This window comes from Meleagris gallopavo, chromosome 1 (assembly GCF_905368555.1).
Source record: "Meleagris gallopavo chromosome 1, MGAL_WU_HG_1.1, whole genome shotgun sequence".
Taxonomy (NCBI): Eukaryota; Metazoa; Chordata; class Aves; order Galliformes; family Phasianidae; genus Meleagris; species Meleagris gallopavo.
The window spans coordinates 123,127,993-123,151,758 of NC_139404.1; the positions used below are offsets into that span (position 1 = coordinate 123,127,993).

Genomic DNA, 23,766 nt, shown 5'->3' on the forward strand with positions numbered 1-23,766 from the left:
TTGGCCAGTACTGAGCTGCCAAGTCCTTGAAGTGCAAGACCTCACCTGACTGCGGGTGAGAAAAGGAACCTCTCAGAACAAAACACAGCTGTGTTATTGAAATGAGTCCTTTCTTTTGACTGTTTCTCTCCATGACAAGTAACTATTACCAAAGCACCCCTGAGACAACCAAACAAAAAACGCCTGGATACACCGTCACTGAATAGAAGTCTCACTCACTTATCTCCAGCAGCTGAGACAGATGTTCCTATATCTTCTCTGGTAAGATTCAAATAATGAAAATCAAGAGTGAAACTAAAGTGGGTGCTGCTGGACACTGTGTTCCTCAGCTGTCTTGAAAAAATCCTAATGTACAATAGTATTTAAAAGGAAAACAAAGAAACAATCACCCAACCAACCTATTGCTGGTTATCTCCTGATTTCTTAAATATTACCAGAATTTACATAACATATGGAAGTACAGTGACTTTAAAAGTTGCACACACAGTTAAGAAAATTCTGAATAAAGCTGTACCCACATCAGGTTTTTGGTAACTGAAAAATCATTAGAGCTTTGCTTCTATAGTTAACAGATGTCATCAGTTCTCTTTAGGGCACCGTGACTACATGGAATTATAGAGCTACGTTGCAGCTCTTTATAGTTCAGTCATATAAAAAGGTGACTTTTACTAAACAAAGGCAAGTTTCTTTTAAATGCTAGCTATTTAAATGCTTGTGTTACAAACGTTAACTTGGCCCTCCTTCTGAAGTTCATGAAACCACATGAGGCAGTGCTAAGCCAGGAAGCCAGCACACCACCCCCTCGATGACTGTGCAGGCTGTCAAGGCAGTCAGGGAGGGAGAACAGCAGGAGAACGTGCTCTGCAAATGTCAGTCTTAGGGAAGGATGTGACCGGGATGGTATGACATTCTGGCAGACCAAAACTCAAAATGCTGCAGTAGCTGTGAAATGAAAGAAGTGCTTTGCAAATGTGTGTCCATATGTGTCACTTCTTAAAATTCTGTCAGCCCAGCGATTGTAATAATCACTCTATAAAGCATTAATTTATACCCAAATAACACCAGTAAGTGTTGTCTTAATGGAGTAAAACCTTTGAGGATACATACAATGAGACTCAGAGCATTTAAGGATGTGGGCATGAACATTAAGGGCCAAAGGGAGGGACCACGGCCGCATGCTGGAACTGGTTTTGTACCTGTTAGCTGGACAGTCACTTGTGCAGTGACAAGACCAGTGCCCCAGATGGGCATCTTTCAGCAGCCTTGAGAGGATGGCTGCCAGGTCTTTCCCAGCTCAGCCCAGAGAAAAGATGGGAAAACATAAACCATCGGAACTACATACAAAGTGTAAAAACATAATCATACATGAAAAAAATCCAAACGAACAGTGGATTAACTGCAGGACTTCGTATGATCACGTAAAAGGCAGTATCTATCTGCTCTGGGATAGCAGTCTGGAAAGATTTTGCAGAGCATAAAAGCATTGAATGACATATGAAAATCCATAATGAATGCAGAAGAAAAATGACATAATGAAATGAATCTCACCTAACAAAAACTGCTATGCAAGTGTTTTTGACTTGAAAAGTGAGTGAAATTCATCATTTAGAGATTCTCTCACGTTTATACTGACAGTGATAACAAATCCTGGTTCTGTGCTGCATCTCTTCCCACATCGAGGTGCCTATATATACTATCAGTGGTACTACACAGTCATTTGGGAATTCTTCCCCTAGGCAATGCCAAAAAATGCATATGTAGGACTGTTTTGCAAAATTTCACTGATAGATTTTTCTGCAACTGCAAAAATAGAAATAATAGTGTTTTTTTTTTCCCTTGGCTGCTCCATTTTCAGTTAAAAATGGCCTCCCTGACAGACAGTATTTGCCACTGATTTTTTGTTTAACGAACATAATGCTGTTCTTTGCATGCAGATTGATCTGCAGGCTTTGTAACTTTAGTTGTTTGCAATACGCTTGCTCACAGCAGCAATGCCTAGTAAATGCAGGCATAGGAGATAGAAATAGCTGGGCTGCCACACAGCCTTAAGAAAGCCTGTATCCTCTGGAGACGTGCCTCACCTGGTCTGAGTTAAGCATTCCTTCTTTTAAGCACACAAATGGGGTGCTGCTGAGTATTCCCTGTGCTACATGATCTAGCAATCATAGATCCATCTGACTGACGTTCCCTAAGAGCTCCCTTCATTTTCGGATTCCTTTATCGCTGTAAAGAACAGTCGTGTTTAAACTTAAAGTGCAACAGCTATGGCACCTACTGCTGCATTTGTGCAGGTGAGCAGACTGACAAAGAAGGGTCTGTGGAAGCAACGTCTTTTGACATATTTCTGTCTTAGCCAGTTACTCAGGAATGACTAGCGACAGTTAAGCTGTCTACTGAGTACCATACAAGTCTCCTGCTTATGAACTAATTTTTTTTTTGAACCTAGTAAGTTTACTTAACATACTGTTCAATTTTTTTAAATACACATTTTGTCTCTAAGTTGGTTGCAAATTATTCAATTTAATTATTCACACTATGTGATTCTTCATACTACATGAAACATTTGTTACCACAAAATGAAACAGAGAATAAATAATTATGAACATCAAACTGTCTCTGACACACATCTCAGACATGTCTATGAGGAACCGAGTGGAAGTGATGACCCATTCTTACAAATCTTTGAATAACTCATTCTCAGTGTGGTCTTCAGTCCAATGACTTTTCCTATTTCTTTCATTCAGGCAGTCCAGACAGGTTTTCAAAATGTAGTGACTCCAGGTTCATTTAAGTTACTAAATTAGTGCTGTTATTACCTTAAGAGATAGATGTCAACTCTTTTTTCCTTAATAATTTAACTACCTCCAGGTGCACTGTCAAATAATCAACACATTTTATTTCATTGACTTCTCTAATACTGTGTTGTCCTCCTTTATGGAATTTCCAAATACTATGTCTTTCAATTCTTATCTTGATGTAACACACTGTTCTCTTGGCAGGTACACGGTACAAAAATAAGGAAGGTTGTACCAAGATTAAAACGCCTGGCTTAGTAACTTCTGGTTTTTGCAACTGCTATAATGTGATTCACTGGCAATCTCATTCTTCTGATGGCACGAGTGCTTGTTTTCTTAAGGTATTCCCGTGACTGGCATTATTGCTGATACTTCTACTGATGTAAAATACATGCAAGGATGGAACACAGATAAGAGCTGACTGCAGCTGTACAGGCTGCAGGGAAAGAAAGATGGTCGTGCATGGGGTTAAAGAAAGTCAGCTTTATCGCCATAAATGGGCATAAGTGCAAAATTCCTGGGAGATTCAGACACATTAAGCAGAAGCATTCCACAGCATAATGACTTAAAAGTACATTGCACACAGAAGGAAAGGATGTCCACACACAATCCACTGGCAGCCTTGCCATGACACCAAACCCAAATAACTCCAATGCTTGCTGAGCTTGCCAAAGAAACCAGATGCAAACAGTGGAAAAAGATCTTCCAAAATTTGACATCTGGATCTTGAGAATGCCATCTGAGCTGGAAGGCAAGAAAGGAAGAATGGCGCAATGCGGTGACCTGAAATAAATCAGAGCCACACCACTGCAGTTTAAAGAAATTCCACCAAAGAACAGTGAAATAGAACTACTAACAAAATCATTTCCTCCAAATAGCAATGTATGAAGAAAACAATTAATGCTAAATTAAGGCTTTTGAAGGTCTAAATTTGTTAGTATAGAGAAGCAAAGAAAACATATCTCTGAGCCCATGAAAATTCACAAAAGAACACAACTTCTGGCTGAACACCAGAAGCAAACAATTTAACTTGGAATAACCTTATTTTCTTGATCCTGAACATAACACATGCTATCTGAACTTCTGGGGCAAGTTAAACCATTTCTAGACCATTGTTCAAGAGAACCCAATGATGTTCTTTACTGCACTTGACTGCAGCTGCCATTTTGCAATGCAGGAATTCCCTTTCTATTGGGATGCACTGAGTGTGAATTACGAACACAGCATGAATCCCCATCCTTGCTTCTTACATTTCTGTCTAAATATAAGTATATAGACATTGTATTGGGCTTACACGACAAGATTTGAGAAGCAGGGAGGCTGCGGGGTGACCTCTGTGAGCAGAGCCTGGCAGTGCTCTACAGTCACAGCAGCTGCAGCTGCTCCAAAGGGACCCAGTGCTGCCAGAGCAGTGCCATGAGCGGTGCCAGGTGTGCTCTGCGAGAGCAGATTTAAGGAAGGGAACAGCGCTGTAGCTACAGCAGATCTCCCCGTGTGGTCACAGAGGAGCCCATGGGGCAGTGGTAGCTGTGACCTGCACGAGGCATGGCTTGTGGGTACCCCACAGGAGCGGCCTGGGCTGGAGGTGCAGCCTGTGGAGAGGGGCAGCGGTGGGTCAGGAGGGCTGGGGGAGCTGCCGCCCATGGGAACCGTGTGGGGCAGTGCCTGAAGGGTGGGCCCCGTGGTACAGAGCCATGTTGGGGCTGCCTGTAGGTAGCCCATGTGGGACCAGTTTGGGAAGGACAGGGCTGTAGGAGGGACCTATGTGAAGCGAGTGCTAAGAGCTGGCCATGGAGAAGTTTAAGAGATGAAGGGCTATGGACTGACCGCAACCCCCACTGCCCGTTCCCTGTGCTGCTTGGGGGGAAGGAGGGAGAGAAAGGTGGATGGGGAGTAGGTGGTTTAGTTCCCACTTAGCTCCCACTGCTCTAGTCTGTTAGTAACAGGCAATACGTTACAATTAATCTTCCTATGCTGAGTCTGTCTCCACGTGACAGTAATTTGCGAGCAATCTTCCTGTCCTTATCTTAACCCATGAGCCCTCTTTCATCGTATTTTCTCCCCCTCTTCCTCTATGGGGAGGGAGAGTGCTTGCAGTGGAGTTTAGCTGCCTATCTGTGTGAAGCCACTACAGACATAAAAAATATGCTCATAGAACCCTTGTGTACGTATGCATAGTTTTTGCAGAAAGGACATTGGTTTCTCAAAAATACGCTTTGTTGCAATTAGCAACATTTGGTGCGTAAAGCCACTGATAACATCCTACAAGCAGCTGAAAAATAGGTGGATAAAAATTCTGAACCACATCTTGTTTATTATTCACAGCAGCCTGAGATTTTTCTTCTAGCTGAGCTTTCTCAGTAATACATCCTAGAGTGCCTCTCTAGTTTTGGCAGTGTCTGCTTATTTTTGAAGACTTACCTTTGCAATTACATAAAGGGCTTAGCAAGGACACACATTAGCAATTTAAAATAAGAACTGCAGTTGAAACATATTTTTAGAAAAATCAGCTGAACAATAGGGCCTGTACATTTGTTTCAAGATTAGGATTGTGGAGCGATTAAAATTATTTCCAGAGCCCTAGGAAATGTGCCCTGTGTTACACGTTCTTCGCAAAGAAATTATCCCTAACTGTAGCTTATGTCAGCTGCTAAAATTATAATGTGCCTGGTTACCCTAAGTTTTGTAGAAGCCATTATTCACTAATATTAAACGTTACACCCTTTTTTCTTGGATATCTGACCTGCTCACCTTCTGCCAAGAATTCCAAGTAAATGTCTGCTACCCAAAATTATTTTATTAAAGAATGTTTTTGGCAGGTTTTTTTTTTTCTTTCTTTCTTTTCATGCAGGAAAATATGCTGGAAAAGATTAATACTACTTGGAAATGATCTTTTCATGAGCAATACTTGGCACTCACTGCTTAAGTCTTTCTGAGTGCTGCAAATTAACAAAAAGAAATACGATACAGACAGAAAACAGAACATGAGCAATGGAAAGAGGAACTTAAAAAAAATCTTTTGAAAACAAGATCTGAAATAATCCCCCTTTTTCACTTGCTCTGTGTAAATAGGCTGACAACTGCAAATAAATGTCAATGCAGACCTAGCACTTTAATGCAACTATGGGCAAGATTTGAAATAACTGCAAGAAAAAAAACAAATAATCCTTCTAAATTAATGGGATGCTGTTATCATAGAATGGCTTGGATTGGAAGGGATCCCAAAGATCACCAAGTTCCAACTCCGCTGCCACAGGCATGGCCACCAACCACCAGATCTAACACTAGACCAGGCTGCCTAGGGAGGGCCTCATCCAACCTGGTCTTGAACACCTTCAGGGATGGAGCATTCACAGCCTCTCTGGGCAGCCTGTTCCAGTACCTCACCACTCTCTTATTTTCAACCCTGTTCAATCAAACATGCAAAATGTTCTGCAACATTGGAAGGATCCCTTTCATGTAAGAGACCTTCACAATCACACACGCTTCTCATTTTTTTTCTGTAAGGTATGTTTTTTTTTTTTTTTTAAATAGTTTTAATATACACCTGCAAGCAGTGTCAAGCAGGAGGGACACTGTGGCTGATGCACTGTGGGCACTCAGGAACCTCAGCTCTGGAATGGTTTCTGCTCATGGCCACTACACATGGAGTTCTAATGGAGCTGTGCTGGCTAGAGATGTGAAGTGGTATGATATATAACTGCAAAACTGCAGCACTGTATTACAGCTTCTTTCACTGGGTCTGGCCAACAATCAGGAAAAGCACTACACAAACACATAACACATCGCTGGTTTCACTAAGCAAAGACATCTTGATCTAAAGATATTTTCCTTCCCCCCAGTATCCAATTTTCTTAATATCCCTATACTGCTGTGATACTGTAATTACGTAAGCTATAATGATCAGAACAAAAACATGTGCTATGGAATAAACTTGCAAAGGTTTATTTGCATAACTTCAAATTTCTGTGTTTGCTCAGTGTCTGAGAATCAGCACTGCACAGCACTTTTCAGGCCAAACAAAAATGAAAATAGCCAAGTTTTTAAACTTCTCTCAACAGAGCTAGAAGGAAATACCAAGGAAGCAGGGTTTTGCAGAAGGCAAAGAAACAAGATGCTCAGTGCATTTTTTTCCTTCATAAGAACTTAGAAAATTCTCCACAAAGTACTGCTTTTCTTATGTGACATTTATATGGCTACTATTACACAACAGGGGTAAATGAGACAGAGAAAGAAGTTTCAAAGGGATTGCTTGATCAAATAAAACATTCAAAATTATTATTTATATATGTGTACATAATGTAGATATCTGGTAACAAAACTTTAAGCACGCATAAAAATGGCCATCATACAGCTTACTGCATTCTCCCGTAAATATAACCAGAACCAAGCATGGCAAAACAAATAGCTTCTGTAGCTGTAAAAGTATTTTTTCCTCTCCATTGTGGAATTTGGATTTGAGGGAGCTGAGTGTCAAATACTGCTAGCCTGTATTCACTGTTCTATGAAAAGAAGAGCACAAGGGGATGTGGGTTAACAGGACGTTCTGTACAATACAGAAGTGTACGCTTAGCAACCCATTTGTTTACCTTTAAACTTAAAGGTATTTACCTTTAACCTAGCAGCTTAATCTTTTGCAAGATTATAGCTCTGATAATTATAAAAGAAATGTTTTTGGAAGTGCAGCTCAATAAAGCTAGTTGTCTTATAATGCTGACCCTGATTTTCTTAAAATCTACTTAGTATTTTCAAAGAGAATAAATGATTACTTGCAGAGTGAGAAACTACATAACACAGTTCTTATTCAAAAAATGGACTTGTCTCTTCAGCAGTCATTCATCCTCCAACTATGAAGTATTATTTCATATTCAGAATCAGTCTTGTTGTTTGTGAAATCAACTTCCTCCCTAATCTAAAAGAAATACAGAAGGCAGGAGAAACATAAAAAATGGTGGCAATTCAGTGAAAACCTCCGTACCTTCTTGAAAGTACAGTTTTCTTTACTACATTCATATCTTGCAGGGGAAGGTTATATACATTACGTTACATTACAAGCAATGTATGGAAACAGACAGTTTCTCATTAGATAGGAATGTTAATTCTTTTATTTAAATCCAAACTGGTTTTGTCAGTTTTCTCAAGCACTTCTATCTAAAATCTACTGTAAGACATTTCACTCCCACAACAACACCGTGGCTTTTGTGTATCTATATAATTCAAGAAAGGTCACAAACACTGCCTCTATAACCAACTTCCAGTTGATTGGATTTGCATCACAAGCTTAAATAGAGCTGCATGCCCACAAATCAGATCTGTGCTAAACCAAGACAATTAAAAATGGATTTTGTATTGCTTCAAAGCCTTCCATCGTATCACTAAAAAGGTGAAAGATTCCTGCAGTCAGCCTTCACATTTGTTCCTGAATAATAAATACCATCAGAATCTCATTCATACTACATTTAGATATATGAATATATATATGAACCAATATATAACTGCCTATAAATTCACAAGTAGTACCTAAAATAATAGCAAAATACTGTTAAGTACTGCATTACCACAATTCTTTCTCCAGAGGATTTAAATATATTTTAGGACTATAACATTTTACTGTACATAGAATTAATTTCATTTTCAAATAAGAAAATAAAGGCACAAAAATTTCAAGGCCAGATTCAAATACCAATTTTCATGTATTTCCTTAAAAATTGCATTCTTTTCTTTAATCATTTATACCTGACCAGCATCCAACTGTACTAGCAAAAAAGTATCCATGCAAATAGGAGCTAAACAAAAACATATGAATGCTGCTGAGTTTTGCCTACAAACTACAGTTACTGCACATCACAGGCAGAATACACGTGGTCCAGAGTCGGTAGCAATACGCCACAGATAATTACTGGAACAGCACTAAAATGTGTATTTTATCTTTGGGTGGCAGGATGTCATTTCAAGGATATACTTTTCCTTCCACAAACAAAATGTCTCCATCCTCACCACTAGAGCATAGCTACGTACTCAGCTTCATAAGCATTCCAGTGACTATAGTGTTCAACAGTACCTTTATGTATAGGTACTTCAAGAGACCTTTGAAGTTTCTCAGCTTTGAAAAGGAGGCTGGGCTAGTTGAACCTGAGCCAGAAATTTCCCTTGCAATAAAGAAAGCCGACAGCATCCTGAGCAGTGCTATGAGGAGTGCTGGCAGCAGGTTGACGGAGGTGATCCCTGTCCCCTCCTCAGCACTGGTGTGACACACATGGATTGCTGGCTCCATTTCTGGAGAAAAAGTCCAGCAAAACGCCACAAAGATTAGCAGTGGAGTTGAGCATGTCGTGTATGAGGAAAGGATGAGGCAGCTGGGACTGTTCAGCCTACAGTAGGTAAGCTCAGGGGCTTCTTATCCACGTGCATAACTGCCTGAGGGGTACAAAGAGGATGGAGATTTCAGTGGTACCCAGTGACAGGACAAGAGGAAAAGGACACAAATCGAAACATACATGAAATGCCATTAATCCCTACCGCTCTCCCTGCTTTATTTTTTAATTTTTTTCAAATGTCAAGGCGACCAAATAATGGAACAGGCTGCTCAAGGAGGTTACGGACTCTCCACAGAATCACAGAATAATCAAGGTTGGAAAAGACCTACAAGATCATCCAGTCCAACCGTCCACCAATAACCAATAGTTTCCACTACACCATATCCCTCAACACAATGTCTAAACATTCCTTAAACACCTCCAGGCTCGCTGACTCTTCCACCTTCCTGGGCAGCCCATTTTAGCACCTGACCACTCTTTCAGAAAAGTAGTATTTCCTAAAGTCCACTCCATCTTCGCAGTTACTCGAAATCCAACTGGGCACAGCCCTGAGCAACTTGCTCATGCTGACCATGGTACGAGCAGGGCAGTTGGACTAGATGACATCCAAAAGTCCTCCCCAACCTTAACTATTTTCATACTGTAAAGTCCTGGACACTGTGCAGCCTGAACTCTCCTTTGAACTAACCAGTGGAGAGGAGAAGAGAGGAGAGAAATAAGGAAAAATCATTATTCACGGACAATATATTCACACCATATTTTTTTATTAACACATTAGCCAAGTGCCTTTATTGACCAAGCGCCTCATTCTTCTCCTGAATTATTCTTCTAAGAGTGTATTTTAATAATTTAAGCAAAACCTATGCACTATATATTTCTCTTCTACCTAGCAGCAGCCTTTCTATGCAAAAGGAAGCAGTTAGTTTTGAAGCAAATTTAGCTGACCTATATAGGCCAATATTTTATGCTATGCTTAAGCTGAATCATTTTCATACGCCTTTCACATCTGTGACTCAGGAACTCTGTGCTATAACAATTATTTAAAATATACCTCTCACAGAAAAAATATGGACGTCAGAGAAAACAAATCATAAGCATGTACAGTAAAAATTGCTGCATAAAGCACAAATTTGAAAGAACAGAATATTCCATTTCTGTTCTGAGAATGTACTTTTTGCAAACTGTGATATTTTGTTTACAATTTGTATGAAATTTCTTTGTTTAAAGATAGAATGAGTATATAAAGATATATTTTCTTTCAGATTTTGTTGGTTCCTTTTCAAGGAATTGTAAACGGCATTGGAAAAAAAATATAAGGTAGCACTATTCCAACTATTAGTACGTGACTGGACAAGGTCACAATGCCGAAATCCCAGAAGCTTCATGTCACTTATAATTCCAGAAGACAGAATGAGAGTAAGATGCATTGGATACGGCTAACAGGAAGGGCCCTTGCTTGCACATTTTTAACTCTAAAAGGAATTTGTGCTGTGATTCACAGAAACACCTCATGTTCTATGTGCCCTTTGAGCCCACGCTTAAAACCTAGGAGAAAATCTTATCTTCTAGAAAAATCTGTCAAACATCAACCAATCAGCATCAACGCAATGCTGTCATCCTGAATCTACAGGGGAAAACAACTACATTAGTAGCTTAATTCATACGGCTGAGAAGAAAACAAATGACAAAACTGAAGTATAATGGTAAATTGTCCCAAGTCAGCTGCTAAAAGTTTACTGACTGACATGTTTTTAGTACAAGTATCCAGAAAGCATTTTTGTTATCTTGCACATGGTACTGATTGTACACCGAGGAAAAGTTTATCAAGTGTATGTCATAAAACATGGAAAAATTCAAACTCAACAGTGAAAGTATGAGTGGAAATGGAAACTTATGCAATCTTAACTCTAACAAGGCTTTGCCAGACATCCACAATAAATGTCCTATAGGAGAGCAGTAGAAGCCTCAGACAGATGGAGAGCTGATAAGATTTGATGGTGCAAGATACATGTAAGTGGTACAAAAAGAACACAGTTCAAACAACCAATCAATCCATCAAAATATTAAATTTGAAAAGCTTTAATAATGAATTGGCAGATTGGACTGGGTAGGGAAGGTAATTAACTGTAGCATTTGAATCTATGATAGGATTTGTCACTCACAACAGATGGCAGCATAGTTTGGATTAAAAGGTACATCATGATTCGATGTGTCTTGGTTTAGCCATTTCCTCTTTTCAATCCTCTCTGAGGTTGTTACTGCATATTGGTTACTGCCCTTCATTCTGAAAGACAGATAACTATCTGCTTCTGTTTCAGCCAGACAAGCCAGAATGGGAAATCTCTGTATTCCAAATTCGGTATGGTTTTGTAGAATCGCAGTCCTTCATTCCGAAAACAATCCACAGGCCTGTATTAGTGGTAAGGATGGCTGCTGGCAAAAGTATGCTTCTCAGGAGTTTGAAGAGGTGCAAACCTGAACCTATAGAATTTGGATGGCAAAACAGTGCCTTTGGTTTAGCTTGTTTTGCTTTTGCCAACACACCTATTTTGTTGGTATAAATATATCCACCATAGGAACATTTTGTGTGCTTTTACTTCCATGCTGGTAGAATACTCACAGTGCAGACATCACCTAAGCCTGACTTCAGTAACTGAGGCCAACATTTTCACCTGGAGGTGGTCTCTGAATAATACCTCATCTTCAAATAAACAGAATTCTCACCTTCAAATAAATAGAATTCAGTTATTAGAAGTTTGACTTTTGGAAGTACGTGGCACTTTGCAGAATCTGGTCACTTCAAATTGTGCTCCAAAAAGTGCACATTAAGAAAGAACTAAGCCAAACATTGCAGGATTTGGTTTTTAGATAAGAACAATGTGAAACAGACACTAGCCACTTGACTTCTTTATCGCTCAAGAAGAGGTACATTCATTTACCTGTCACACAAGTGAAAACACTCTGCCACCTCAGTGCTAGAATTCCTATGCTATCAATAGAGAGACCTTAAATGAAAAACATGCCTGAGGTACTGTTTCTTTTTCTTGGCATAGCCAAGACCTGAAAGAGACACTTCTGTGAAAACGCATTTATTTATTTATTTTAATACAGCTGTGCAATTGCAGCCTTAACTGGTCCAAATCCTATCTTGTACTGAAGGCATGTGACTCCACTGTCAGTAGAGCAACCATCTTCTCCAGCTCTGCTTCTCCAGCAGCAGGGGACTCAAATACAGAGTCTCCCTGGCTGTGTTTTTCTCTTTTAAACTCCATGATCAGTCAACTGTAACTCCTACAGTGTCAGCTGCAAGAGCACTCAAGGATCATTTTATATTTCCTTCCAGGTCACTAATAAAGCAATTGAGTAGTGTCATGCCAAGAACAAATTCCCGTGAATTTGCACTAGAAGCAACCTTTGAGATAAATATTCCCCATCTCCAATCACTTTACAAGATGTTTCTGTTAGTCAGTTTTCAATCTACTTGATAACCTTGGATTACACTGGTTTTACATGTTGTTATTTTGTTTTATTTATAAACACAGTGTGTCAACAAGAATACAAAAAAGCCATAAAGCAGTCTAAGCATATTATTGTCAGTACAATTATCTTTGTCATTGTATTTTGTGATCTTGCAAAAAACTAGTACCTACTTTGTTAAGATCTGTTATTCACACAGACTTGCTGGCTGGTATTATGTATGCTGTCATCTCTTTATTTTTTTTGTTGCAGGTATTTAGTTTCAGCCTTCCAATGATTTTACTTGACCTACAGTTACCTGGATCATCTTGTTTAACCTTTAAAAATTCTGGCACAACATTTGTTCTTTCCAGTTCACTGGAACTCCTCTTAGTACGCCAAGATTTGTTAAAGAGCAACAATAATGGCTTAGACAGTTCAACTCCCTTAATACTCTCCTGTGCAAGTTTTGTAGTCTGACAGAGAATTAAGAAGGAAAATATAATTACTGAGTTTCACTTCTAACTTCAATTTGAGATGTGATGAATTTCTATCAGAATGACCTGAAAGCATTTTCATAATGAAGTATGAAAGCACCTATCCGTATTCTTGCAATGATAATGTTTCAAATAATCTCAAGTGCTTCTGTGCCTTCTAGCTGCAGAATACTTGAAACATTACGGGTATAGTTTGCTTTTTACACTGTTTTTCTGCCATATATGTATTACTTTTCGTCATTTCTCTCTTCCTCCCACTATCTGCCCATATCTTGTGAGAAAGCCTAAAAATTTTACAGGATGAGATTAAAGAACAGATAACAAAAAAAGGAAAATGGAACATTTTTATGGTCCTGTAAGCTACTTTTATGGCTATGCTTAATATAATTTTTTAAGGCTTGAGGTTCAGCTAATGTAAACATAATTAATCTAATAACCTTGTTTTTGGCAAACTGCTTTAACTATAGGGATTTGAACTTAAATTGTATTTAAATACTAGCCCTATAAAGTCTTATTACTTCTGAAAATTATTGATTCAGAATATCCTTCATCTGCAGTCTCAGCTCACGGCATTTATGACAGCTGCTCCAAAAGTAATGCCTTTTATTTTATTACATTGGCCCACAACATCGGACGTTGGTGATATGGCAGTAGAGGTTGAACCTTCCTGCCAATATGTATTACAAAATGCAACACATTTTGTTGTCGCGTAACAGACGGCAGCAGGGGAGCAGCCTGACAGAATGGTGTCTGACAGAACTGCACACAAAGCTAAGGCGTGTCCATGCAGAAAGAATGGCACCTGTTGCCAATCATTCACACTTGCTGAACATTTATGGAGACTGACAGTGGATGTCAGCACGGTGAGGTGGTGGGCAGTGACAATGGTGATGTTAAAGACAAGCCACAATACAGACAGTCATGCTAATTTGTGGATTATGACCAGGGAACAGTATAAGGACTTGAATATCGGCTTCAATATACTGGAGACAATGGTGGCAATGTTCGAGTATTGCAAAGTCTGTGTCAGATAGCACCCATGAATGCTCACATAGGAACAGAAAGAACACCATATACAAGTTTCTCAGGACTTATTGAACCAACATGAGGCTGAGAGTGACAGTTTCCTGGATTCCATCACGACTGGTAACAAGATGTGGTATCACCACTACAAACCAGAGTCAAAAGGGCAGCCTGTGAAGTGGCAACATGTGAATTCCCCATTAAAGAAGAAATTCAAGACACAGCCCTCAGCAGGTAGAGTGATGTGCACTGTCTTTTGAGATAGGAATGAGGTGATTCTTCTGAATTTCCTGGAGCCCAGACAAACTATCAAGTCTAGCCACTACATCATGATACTGACCAAGCTGAAGGCTTGAGCTTCCAGGGTCAGGCCAGGGAAGAAGACAGCCTTCTCCTGCAATACCATTTTGAAGATTGCAAAGAACCAGTGTTGGCTGGACTTCCCTACCATACCTACCATATAGTCTGGATTTGGCGCTTATGATTTTCATCTCTTTAGTCCAATGAAAGATGGACTGCGTGGGCAACATTTTCCTAGGAACCACAATACCATAGCAGCTGTGAAACAGTTGGCCACCTCCACTGATGTAGGTTTTTACAAGCATGGTACGTAAGTTCTTGTTCATTGCTGCCCAAAATGCATAGCTAATAGCTATTCTGAAAAATAATGTTTTGTATCTGAGAATTTGCTCTATCAAATAGTGTTATTGTGCTCTTTTTAGCTGTTCTTCTTTCCATGGGGATACACAGGAGGCATTACTTTCAGAGTGACCTACATATCTTACCAGGTTGAAAGGCAAGATGCTGCAGAGTAATTTCTCTTTTGTTACTCTTCTGAAAATAAAGATATAAAAAGTCTGCACTGAAAAACCATGAGAGTATGAAAGAAGATTTAAAATGAGTGCAAGATGCTCTACCAATACAACGGTGGATTGTTCATTGCTTATAGCTCTTATTTGCTAAACAGAATTACCTGCAAACGGTAAGCCATATCTATTAAAGCTATACCCAGCATCTAGATTTCAATATGCTCAATTTGAAGCATATTTGAATATTTCTTCATGTACTTAACCTTAATTTCTATTCTTTTATATGGATAAAACACAATAAAAACAGTGCAAATACAATGTTTCTGTGACATTTTTATGAATGTCTAAATTTATGAATCTTTAAATTCATATTACATATTGGGCTACAGCTTGATACATCCTCACTAGATAAAGAGGAGGGGAAGGGGAGGCAGCGGCTGCTCCCGACTCCTCACGTATCCCCAGCCACAAGCAATGGGGAACTGGGTCTGGGTTTGCCCCATGTCTTTAATTTGAGTGAGTTAAGTAAGAAAAAGCATTTGTCCCTATACTTAAGAAGTTAAGAGCAGTAAAAATTGCAATTAAACTGAAGATTTGTATGTAAAATTCCCCCTAAAATGGCAAAAGTTACTGCTCACTTGTGGGAGAGGTGTCACCTGAAATAACTTTTTCTGACACTTGGCTGATATCACCATTCTTGAATGACTTTTTAAAGCCTTTTTCTCAATCATTACACGGTACTAACCCATCTACTGACCCATCAAAAGGAAAAGTTACTGTATTAAATGTGCTGTTATGTAGAATCTCCTATAATACAAATATAACAATGTAGAACAATTTTAGGATTCTTTAGGCTCTGACTATGTCTGTCTGTGCGACACTTTAATGCTTAAATGCATTTTCCAGCGAAATACCTGGAATACACTAGCTTATTTTTAAAAATAAACAACTTTTGGGTGAAATTTCAGTTTTGCTTGTCCCTATCTTTCCTTCATCTAATTGCACGCTACAGCTTTTTTTTTTTAATAAGCTGTGGTGTTCGGGAGAAAAATACAATGTAAGAAAACAGCTGCCAACACAGGCCAACACTGTTATCTCAAAGCAATCACTTAAAGATCAAATTCTGAAAAAGTATTAGATTAGTTGAGATTTTGGCCATTTATTGAAGACATGTCCAAAGTCTGAAGGGCTTACTCCAAAGCTGGCTTTATGTCTTCTGATATGAGGAAATGCAGTTTTTGTATTTTTCTCACAAGTGTTTGTTTTTCCTGACACTTGAAACAACAACGTTTCAGTTCAATATTCAGACAACATTTCAGTCAATTCTACAACCAATCCAGAGTACGTGGCCAATCCTAGGTTAATTGGGTTTCTGTCTATAAATCCTTTGTTAGTGTTTTTCACCTCCCCTATCATCTCCACTTTAAAAGAATATTCCTATTTGTGAATAGAACTGTGACTTCTTCCAAAGAGTGGACACAAGACTATGAAAACAAAATAGACATTAAATACTAAAGTTTCATTTCATTTTTTTTCTTCCTGAGGAAAGATGCGCCTTTCCTTCCAAAAGGCTTTCTTAAAAGTCATTTCTTTTTCCCTTCCCTACAATGAAGACAGAGTACCAAGGGCATTTTGCAGTACCACAAGGAAACGATGTTAAGATAGAACCATACTCACAAGGAAAAGAGATGTCACCTGCAAAGCTCACTTTACATATTTAATTACTGTAATGAAATTCTAAGTCATCAGATATTCGCACCCAGTTTTCCATTTATGAGATCAACATTCCACCAATGTAAAAATGATTTATACAATCCCTGTTTATTTAATAAGCATCTGACAGAACAATTTCAAATAGCTAAGAAAAATGATACAAAATCAATGTGCTTTGTGCTGCTGCTGCCAAAAATGATGTTGGCTCTGATGATACTACTCTACAGAAACATTTGTTAACACAATGCTATTTATTTCCTTGTTTTGCCTAACTTAAACATTTAATTTGTACGTGTGTATGTCTGCATTTTTATTATGCTTTGGACTATGGTTCCAAAGAAATGCAGGTTTGTGCAAGAAATATTTAGTTCAACTGAAACATTTAAAACAGCATTCCTAAAACAATACCACATAAAAAGAACATTTTCCCATTTCATCTATGACTTGGAGTTGTGATGAAATACGGGAAACTTACCTGATTCCTGGAGATAGCGATACACCAAGAAATTCACTTCGTCACTGGTTATGCTCATCTTAGCCCAACCTCAATATGATGAGGTTTATGAGAAGTGTGATCCACGCTCTGTTCAAAAGGAAAGAAAATACCAGGTTTTGTTTTATTTTGATTGATTATTAAAGTTGTTATAAAAACAGATGTGAGATTTGTTAAGGTATTTAAAGATCTCATCATTAGAGCTGTTACATCCCCATGGGAGGCACACATTAAATACCGTGAATCAAGTACTCAAGATGTACGATACTTTTTATTACAATTAAAGAGCAGTCCTTAATATATACAAGAATCCAAGGGGGCATTTTAAATCTTGAAAGCCTTTGCAAATGTTAACTCCGTTACCTCAGTGGCTTTATTACTGGTTCTCTGGGCACTCTTTGTTACTGTAAGGGTATTGCCTTTTCAGAATTGCTAGCAATTACTCACATAAACCAAATCATAACTCCTTGCAGCCCCAAATTTGTCATCTAGGTTTCTGTCCAGTAGTTCACCCACTTAATAGAAAAGTTCTTTCCTTACAAAAACTAAGTTATGCAGAAGACATAAATAAAGTTCCCATAAAACAGAACCAACCTAAATTTAAGATGAAATTACAAATTTTATTACAGGGGTGTGCACGTGAGAGAGAGGCAAGGAGGAAGAACGCAATATACCTTGTGCCAACAAGGAATACAAATATCCTGGCATTATAAAAAGTTATAATGTTATAATGTCTCTGCTGATTACTAGTGAGCAAGAATTAAACTTCAGTTATTCACTTAAGCAATCCTAACCTTTAGGATGACAGTTTTACACTACTACTTTGGGCATGCACTGCAATAATAAATGTATTTGTTTTGAACATTTTCCATTAAACCTTGATTCACTTCTGCTTGGAAATCTGCTTTAAGATGTTTGGTTTCCAAAGCTGTAAGTGCTTCTCAGACATAACCTTTGCAGCTTTGTCAGTCGTATCAGCCCTACACTTAGTGATGTAAAGATTTGGGCATAGAAATGCACACTACACACTTGGCTGCAAATTATAAATGAAACACCACAGGCGGGTGCTTTTTGTTTCAATTTCCCGTATGTCTCTTCTTGGCAAGCAGAAAGGTCTTTGTTCATTGGGAACCTCTTCAGCGATTCCCGTTGCCTGAATTAACACCTGCTACTGTGTGTAGTGCTCATCAGCTACAAGTCTTCCCTGCTGCTCATTTCAACCAGGAGGTCACTTCTGACTGTAACAGATGCCTCTGCATATTTACAGAAAATGGAGGTCTTTTGAACCCTATTTAAGCCTTTAATTCTCCTGGACTGCTAGATTTCCTCAGTGGATCAGATGCTGGTTTTTGTTTTTTTTTTTCATAAGACATCACACCTTGATAAGTTGGGAGACACTTTCCTCAAGCCATCTAGTCTTTATTATTATAGCTTGGAGAATACGAAGAAAATATTGAAAATCTCAGTCTCAGCTAGGGAAATTTCATCTACTGTTAGGGCTCTGAGGGAAGGCAATGCCAGCTGCACCCAACCAACTCTGTCACCAATGTCATGTTTCCCTCTGGAAAGTTGTTTGGTGTCCTTGCTCCTCAATCCCTCACCTGTCTTATGGCATTTCTCTGCCACAATCAGGAGACTGAAAGCACTCGTAGCTGCAGGGAGTGGCATATCAAGGTGGCATTGCCTTCAGCTACACACAGGCCCACCCTTTCTGCAAGTGGAAAGGCAACCACAGGTAGCAAAAGATATGCTTACAGGCATGAAAAGCAGGCAGAGAAAGCACTTCAGGAAGATGGGTGGATGGCAGCTTTTAAATACCATTTGATGTACTTGATAATGAATAATTAATAAATCACCATGCCTCTTTCTGCACAGTCATCACCATCACATGAAGAACAAAAAAGATATACCTTGCAAAACACATGACCATTTTCATCCCCGAGTATTTAAAATACATTCATATCACTGCTATGACTGTGATAACACTAAAGCAAGAAATTTTGATTGCTGTGGATTTAAAAAAAATACCCGACGTAAGATTTTAAAAAGTACTTTAAAAATAGCGGTTTCAGTATTTGGTGGTAGGAAAGTTGGTAACGTTGAAACCTCTTACAAAAATTCAGTTTCAGCAATGACGTACTTTGTGGTCAAATGAACTTTATTAAAAGAAAAAAAAAATCAAGAAACTACAAATGCTGTTTCCGGATGCATCCTGATAATTCAAGCCATTCACAGGGTATTTCCCACATACAGAGAATTCTTTTGGGAAAGGAAAGGGAAAGGAGGGGTGTTGGGTTTTGCTTTTCCAAAGAAGACTCTTCTTAAATGAGTTAAAACCAGAGAAAATGAGCCTGACTGCAAACTAAGCAGTTTGACAGCCACGGAAAAGCATCCAGAGCAGCTACCTTTGTATCAGAATCCCAAACACACCAAGGAGCTGAATTTACAATGCCTTTTCCCTGAAGTCAGTCAACAGGAATTACTTTGACATATGTGTCGGATCATATCTTTATACAGACTGTTACCATGTCATAAATAACCAGATGATCCCTGCTCATATATTTAAGGTTTCTTTTCTCTCTGAGACGCCAGTGCACAATCAGATACACAACTGCAAAGCTTTTATCCGTCCAGAATTATACAAAGATCTTGGCTTTGACGCAGAGAATTCTATTCATTAGAGATTTGGCTGAGTTTTGAAAGACCATACTCAATTTCATTAATGCTCTTTCTGATTTCCCTTCGTCCCTACAGATAAACACCTCAAATAAAACCAACTACAGAAAACATGGTGGGGAGGAGAGGAGCATACATCCCTTTTGTGTGCCTCTACATCTGATTCCCAAGCAGAAAACAGCTAGTTACCCATCAATATAATTTTTAATGCAGAAATGCAAATGTCTACAGAAAATTGCAGAAACTCTTAGTTATCATTGTGATAGAATTATCTCTGCTATGTGACAGTCTCCTTTTGCTACTGGAGATTGCTATTACTGAGATTAATAATTTTTTAAATAAAGTATTGCTTAGAAATGAGACATTCTGAATTCAAACCAGCAATAACATCTTAATTCTTCACAATGACAAAAGGAATTACAAAAAAGCATTCGAAGTTTTCAACCTTTCTTTACTTGAAGCATTTTTTTCCTGTATCCTGTTATGTGTTAGGGCAATTTCTACTTACTCCAACCTTGCCTTAGAAACATGGGCTATGATCCTGCAAGTATTTGAGTATGTCAAATACAGGAAAAGAGCCTACTAAGTGTATGGAATTCCCAATGCATTATGGACCCCAAGCACTCAGAACTCCTCAATGGATGTTAAGAACAAGCAAAACTAAATTCACCACTGCTTTACATAAATGCTAAGCTCTCAGTTCTGCAGGGATAGGTTGGCAGAGACGCTTTGGATTCAGGCACACCACCACTATGCTCCTACACTTGCTTGGCTTGCTGTCAGCCTGCAGCACACTGCCTGTGCTCAGAGTGAGCAAGCAGGCTCATTTCCTGGAGTCAACACTGGGCCTGCTTTGGCTCTGAGTGCTGGCCTGCCTCTCCTCCCAAATTAGACCTTCCTGGAGCACCAGGAATCCTAATGGATTAATACTAAATGGGCCATGCTTTGATTGAAGAAGGCAGCCTGGGGAGCAGCTCTGCTCCAGTATTGCACCGTCCAGGTCCACCAGGCTGCATCACGTTCCCCTACCCATATCAAGAAGCTACGTTTCTTTCCTCTGGCTCATTTTAGCACTGCTGCCATAAATATGAGAGATTTGGCTAAAGAATCATGCGAAAATAAATTTTAATCTTTAAAATACCATATGGAAATGCAGCCCCACTCTCCCCTCTGCAGATCACAGGTCCTGAAAGCCGCTTCCTGGCCCCCAGGCATACGTCTGCACAGGGTCACAGAGGCCATCCCAGGAAAGCAGCTCACCTTTGCCACCTGTAGCTGCACTACTATCCACAGGGACTTACCGGTCAGCCCTCCCCTCAGGAAGATGGAAACAGGGCAGACATTTAGGGAAAACACCTAAACTCAAACCTTGACCTCAAATCTAAATAGAAAACTGCATGCTTCCTATTTCTGCATCCAGCCCTCCTGACAGAAATTCATCAGGCTTCCAGCCAGGTCCTCACATTACCCCCTGAGAACCTGCGAGCTCCAGTCAGCTTTAACTGAATGCTGAGCAGCCTTTAGCTTCCTGGAGGCATTTTTTCATTACTGTTAAATAAATACACTCCACACCCCAAAATGTTTTTTTAATCTCCTAAAGAGGTTGCACTATATACCTACTTCCTCAAAAAGGCTAGGCTAAAATGTCTTTTCCCAACAAAAGTTTTAATGACCACAATAAAAAAAGAGAGGAAAAAAGAGAAATTGTGTATTTTCTTTGTGATAAAAACAACAACACCAAAAGACCCACACCAAAACCAGGCAAAAACAAAAGCTTTCACTGAAATAAAAACATTCCAGAAAGTTCAAATATTGGGTGTTGCCAAACTGTTGCATGGGAACTGGAGTTCCTGCCCTTGTGCTCCCATTTTCTCGTCCAAGATGGCTCCGGGCATGAAGCTGCACCTCTTGAGAGCCAGAGCAGCTGCCCATGTCACAGCAGCACATCTGAAGGCATTGTGGCAGAACAGCTAAATCAAGAGGTTACTGTTTTGCATATGCTGTGTAGTTTAATGAAAAACATCATTTCCCAAAGCCAGAAATCACTTCTTACAAAGCGACCTACTCAGTCAATCTCAGTGTCTCCTGCTGAAAAACACATTCACCAGAAACTTTCAGTGAGCCTTGCACTTTGTATATCTATGCTTGGCCTCACCATGCAGCCAGAACACAGGCAGCAGGCAGCAGCTCTTCCCCACAGGCTGACAAGCTCTCTTTGGCCCGCACCACTGCATTCTTCAGTCTTTTATTGCAGCCGCCTCCTCCTCCAGAGGAATTCCAGCATGTTTCCTTCCCGAAATGCCCAAACAGAGCTTTGGGAGAGGAACAGAGTGCACACAGCCCTCTCCCCTTGCAGCCTTTCTAGCCATTTCAAGAAGCTAAAGAGGAAAACATCTTTTCTTTGCCACCACTCTGACATGGGAGTAATACAGTTTCATTCCTTCTGATGACCAGGTGCAGGGCACACAGGACAATTCTTTCTAAACTCCACCTGTGCTACTCATCAAAACAGTATGCAGCCCTGTTCACAGTGCAGCTTGTGTGTGCGTGACTTCCAGGCTCCTCCTCTCTGAGGATTGAACTTGACATCACCTTCCCTTAAAAAACACAACCTAAAGGAAGAACAGTTGTTCTGTTCTAGAGATCAGGCACTTAAAAATCTAAATCAAGTCCTATTGACAGTAAGCTGCACCATCTCCGTGGCCTTTCTTAATGAGGAGTCAAATAATTAACTATCCTCATTCCAAATGACCACCATGGACCGCACTGGTTATTCAACAACAAAAATGAGGCAGTTCAAAACTCTCTTAGGATCTTTTATAGGTGCTCACAGATGTCTTTGCATCACTACATTTAATATTGTTCATAAATGCGACACCAATTTTTTTTTCTTTCTTTTTTTTTTTTTCCAGGGGAATAAAGCCTAGAGACAGAGCAGAACAGGATCCTCCTCAGAGATCACTCAGTGCTCTGTGCTGTTGCCATTTACAGCAGCTAAGTAAAAGCACGGACCTCAGAGAGAAAAGACAACAAGCTTGCCAGAAAACCTGAATGGCCAAATGTTCTGGCTGGCTCTTCCTCTTCTTTTTTAAAGTCTATTTATTTACATTGAATTGTGTTGATTTTAAAATGGCCACACTAAACCAAAACAAATGCAGGAAGCTCCAGCTCATCCTCATTCACACTGCTGCCTGAAGATCACATTCTTATGAGAAGAAGCAACAACTGCATCTATCTCAGGCCTTCAGAAAAAAATAGTACTGATAAAAACAAAGTCTAGCTTGAATCCTGACATGTTGGGATATCTCCTACAATTAATCACTGAACTCAGCCATATCAGAGTGCAAAATCTGGTGCCAAGTGAAGAAAGTGGAGGAATGATAATTACATGTGTGTGGCAATGATTAACGAAATGCAGTTCTGTCTTGAAGAGCTCACTCCTGTTGAATAAAATGCTGTGTGAGCTAATCTGACAAAAATGGAATTTTCACCTGAATTCACTAAAAATCTTTTTAAAAATTTAAATCAAACCTAATAGAAATATACTAATAAAAACAGGTTGGCCAATTAAACATTTTGGTAGACTGCAGAACGGTTTATTTCAGCATTGAAATAACTTTTCTTCAGATTATAAATTACATGTCAAAATGAAAAGCCATTTGGAATTAAAACTGTACCTACTTATAAAAAAAAAAAAAAAAAAAAACAACCAAGAAACAACCAAAAAACAACAAATATATTCTAGTAATTTCTAAGCACTATTCAACCATTTTTCAATTAACCAACAATTTTCAGCACAAAATAATTGTCAACAGAAGACAAGCCTTTCATCACCAAATTCCCAGCAAACTCCATTCCTCTATCAAAAGACTAAGAATTGTGCATCAGCTCTTTCATGCTTATAGTCTAGATTGATCAGGTTATTTTTCAGTTCTCAGCTGGTTCACTTAATTACATCAGCCTCCAGCATTTCACTTCTAAGAGTGG

At 39.2% G+C, this 23,766-nt stretch overlaps 1 protein-coding gene across 5 annotated transcripts in view; it reads right to left on the minus strand.

The window, feature by feature from the left end:
• TBL1X (transducin beta like 1 X-linked) overlaps positions 1 to 23,766 on the minus strand; it is a 197,631-nt gene that overhangs the window by 38,358 nt on the left and 135,507 nt on the right. For all 5 annotated transcript variants that reach the window (XM_085212619.1, XM_085212629.1, XM_085212608.1 and 2 more), the window contains one exon: positions 17,086 to 17,193. In XM_085212619.1, the coding sequence (XP_085068745.1) occupies positions 17,086 to 17,143 (58 nt within the window). In that variant the 5' untranslated portion in view covers positions 17,144 to 17,193. The remainder of the gene's footprint in view (positions 1 to 17,085; positions 17,194 to 23,766) is intronic.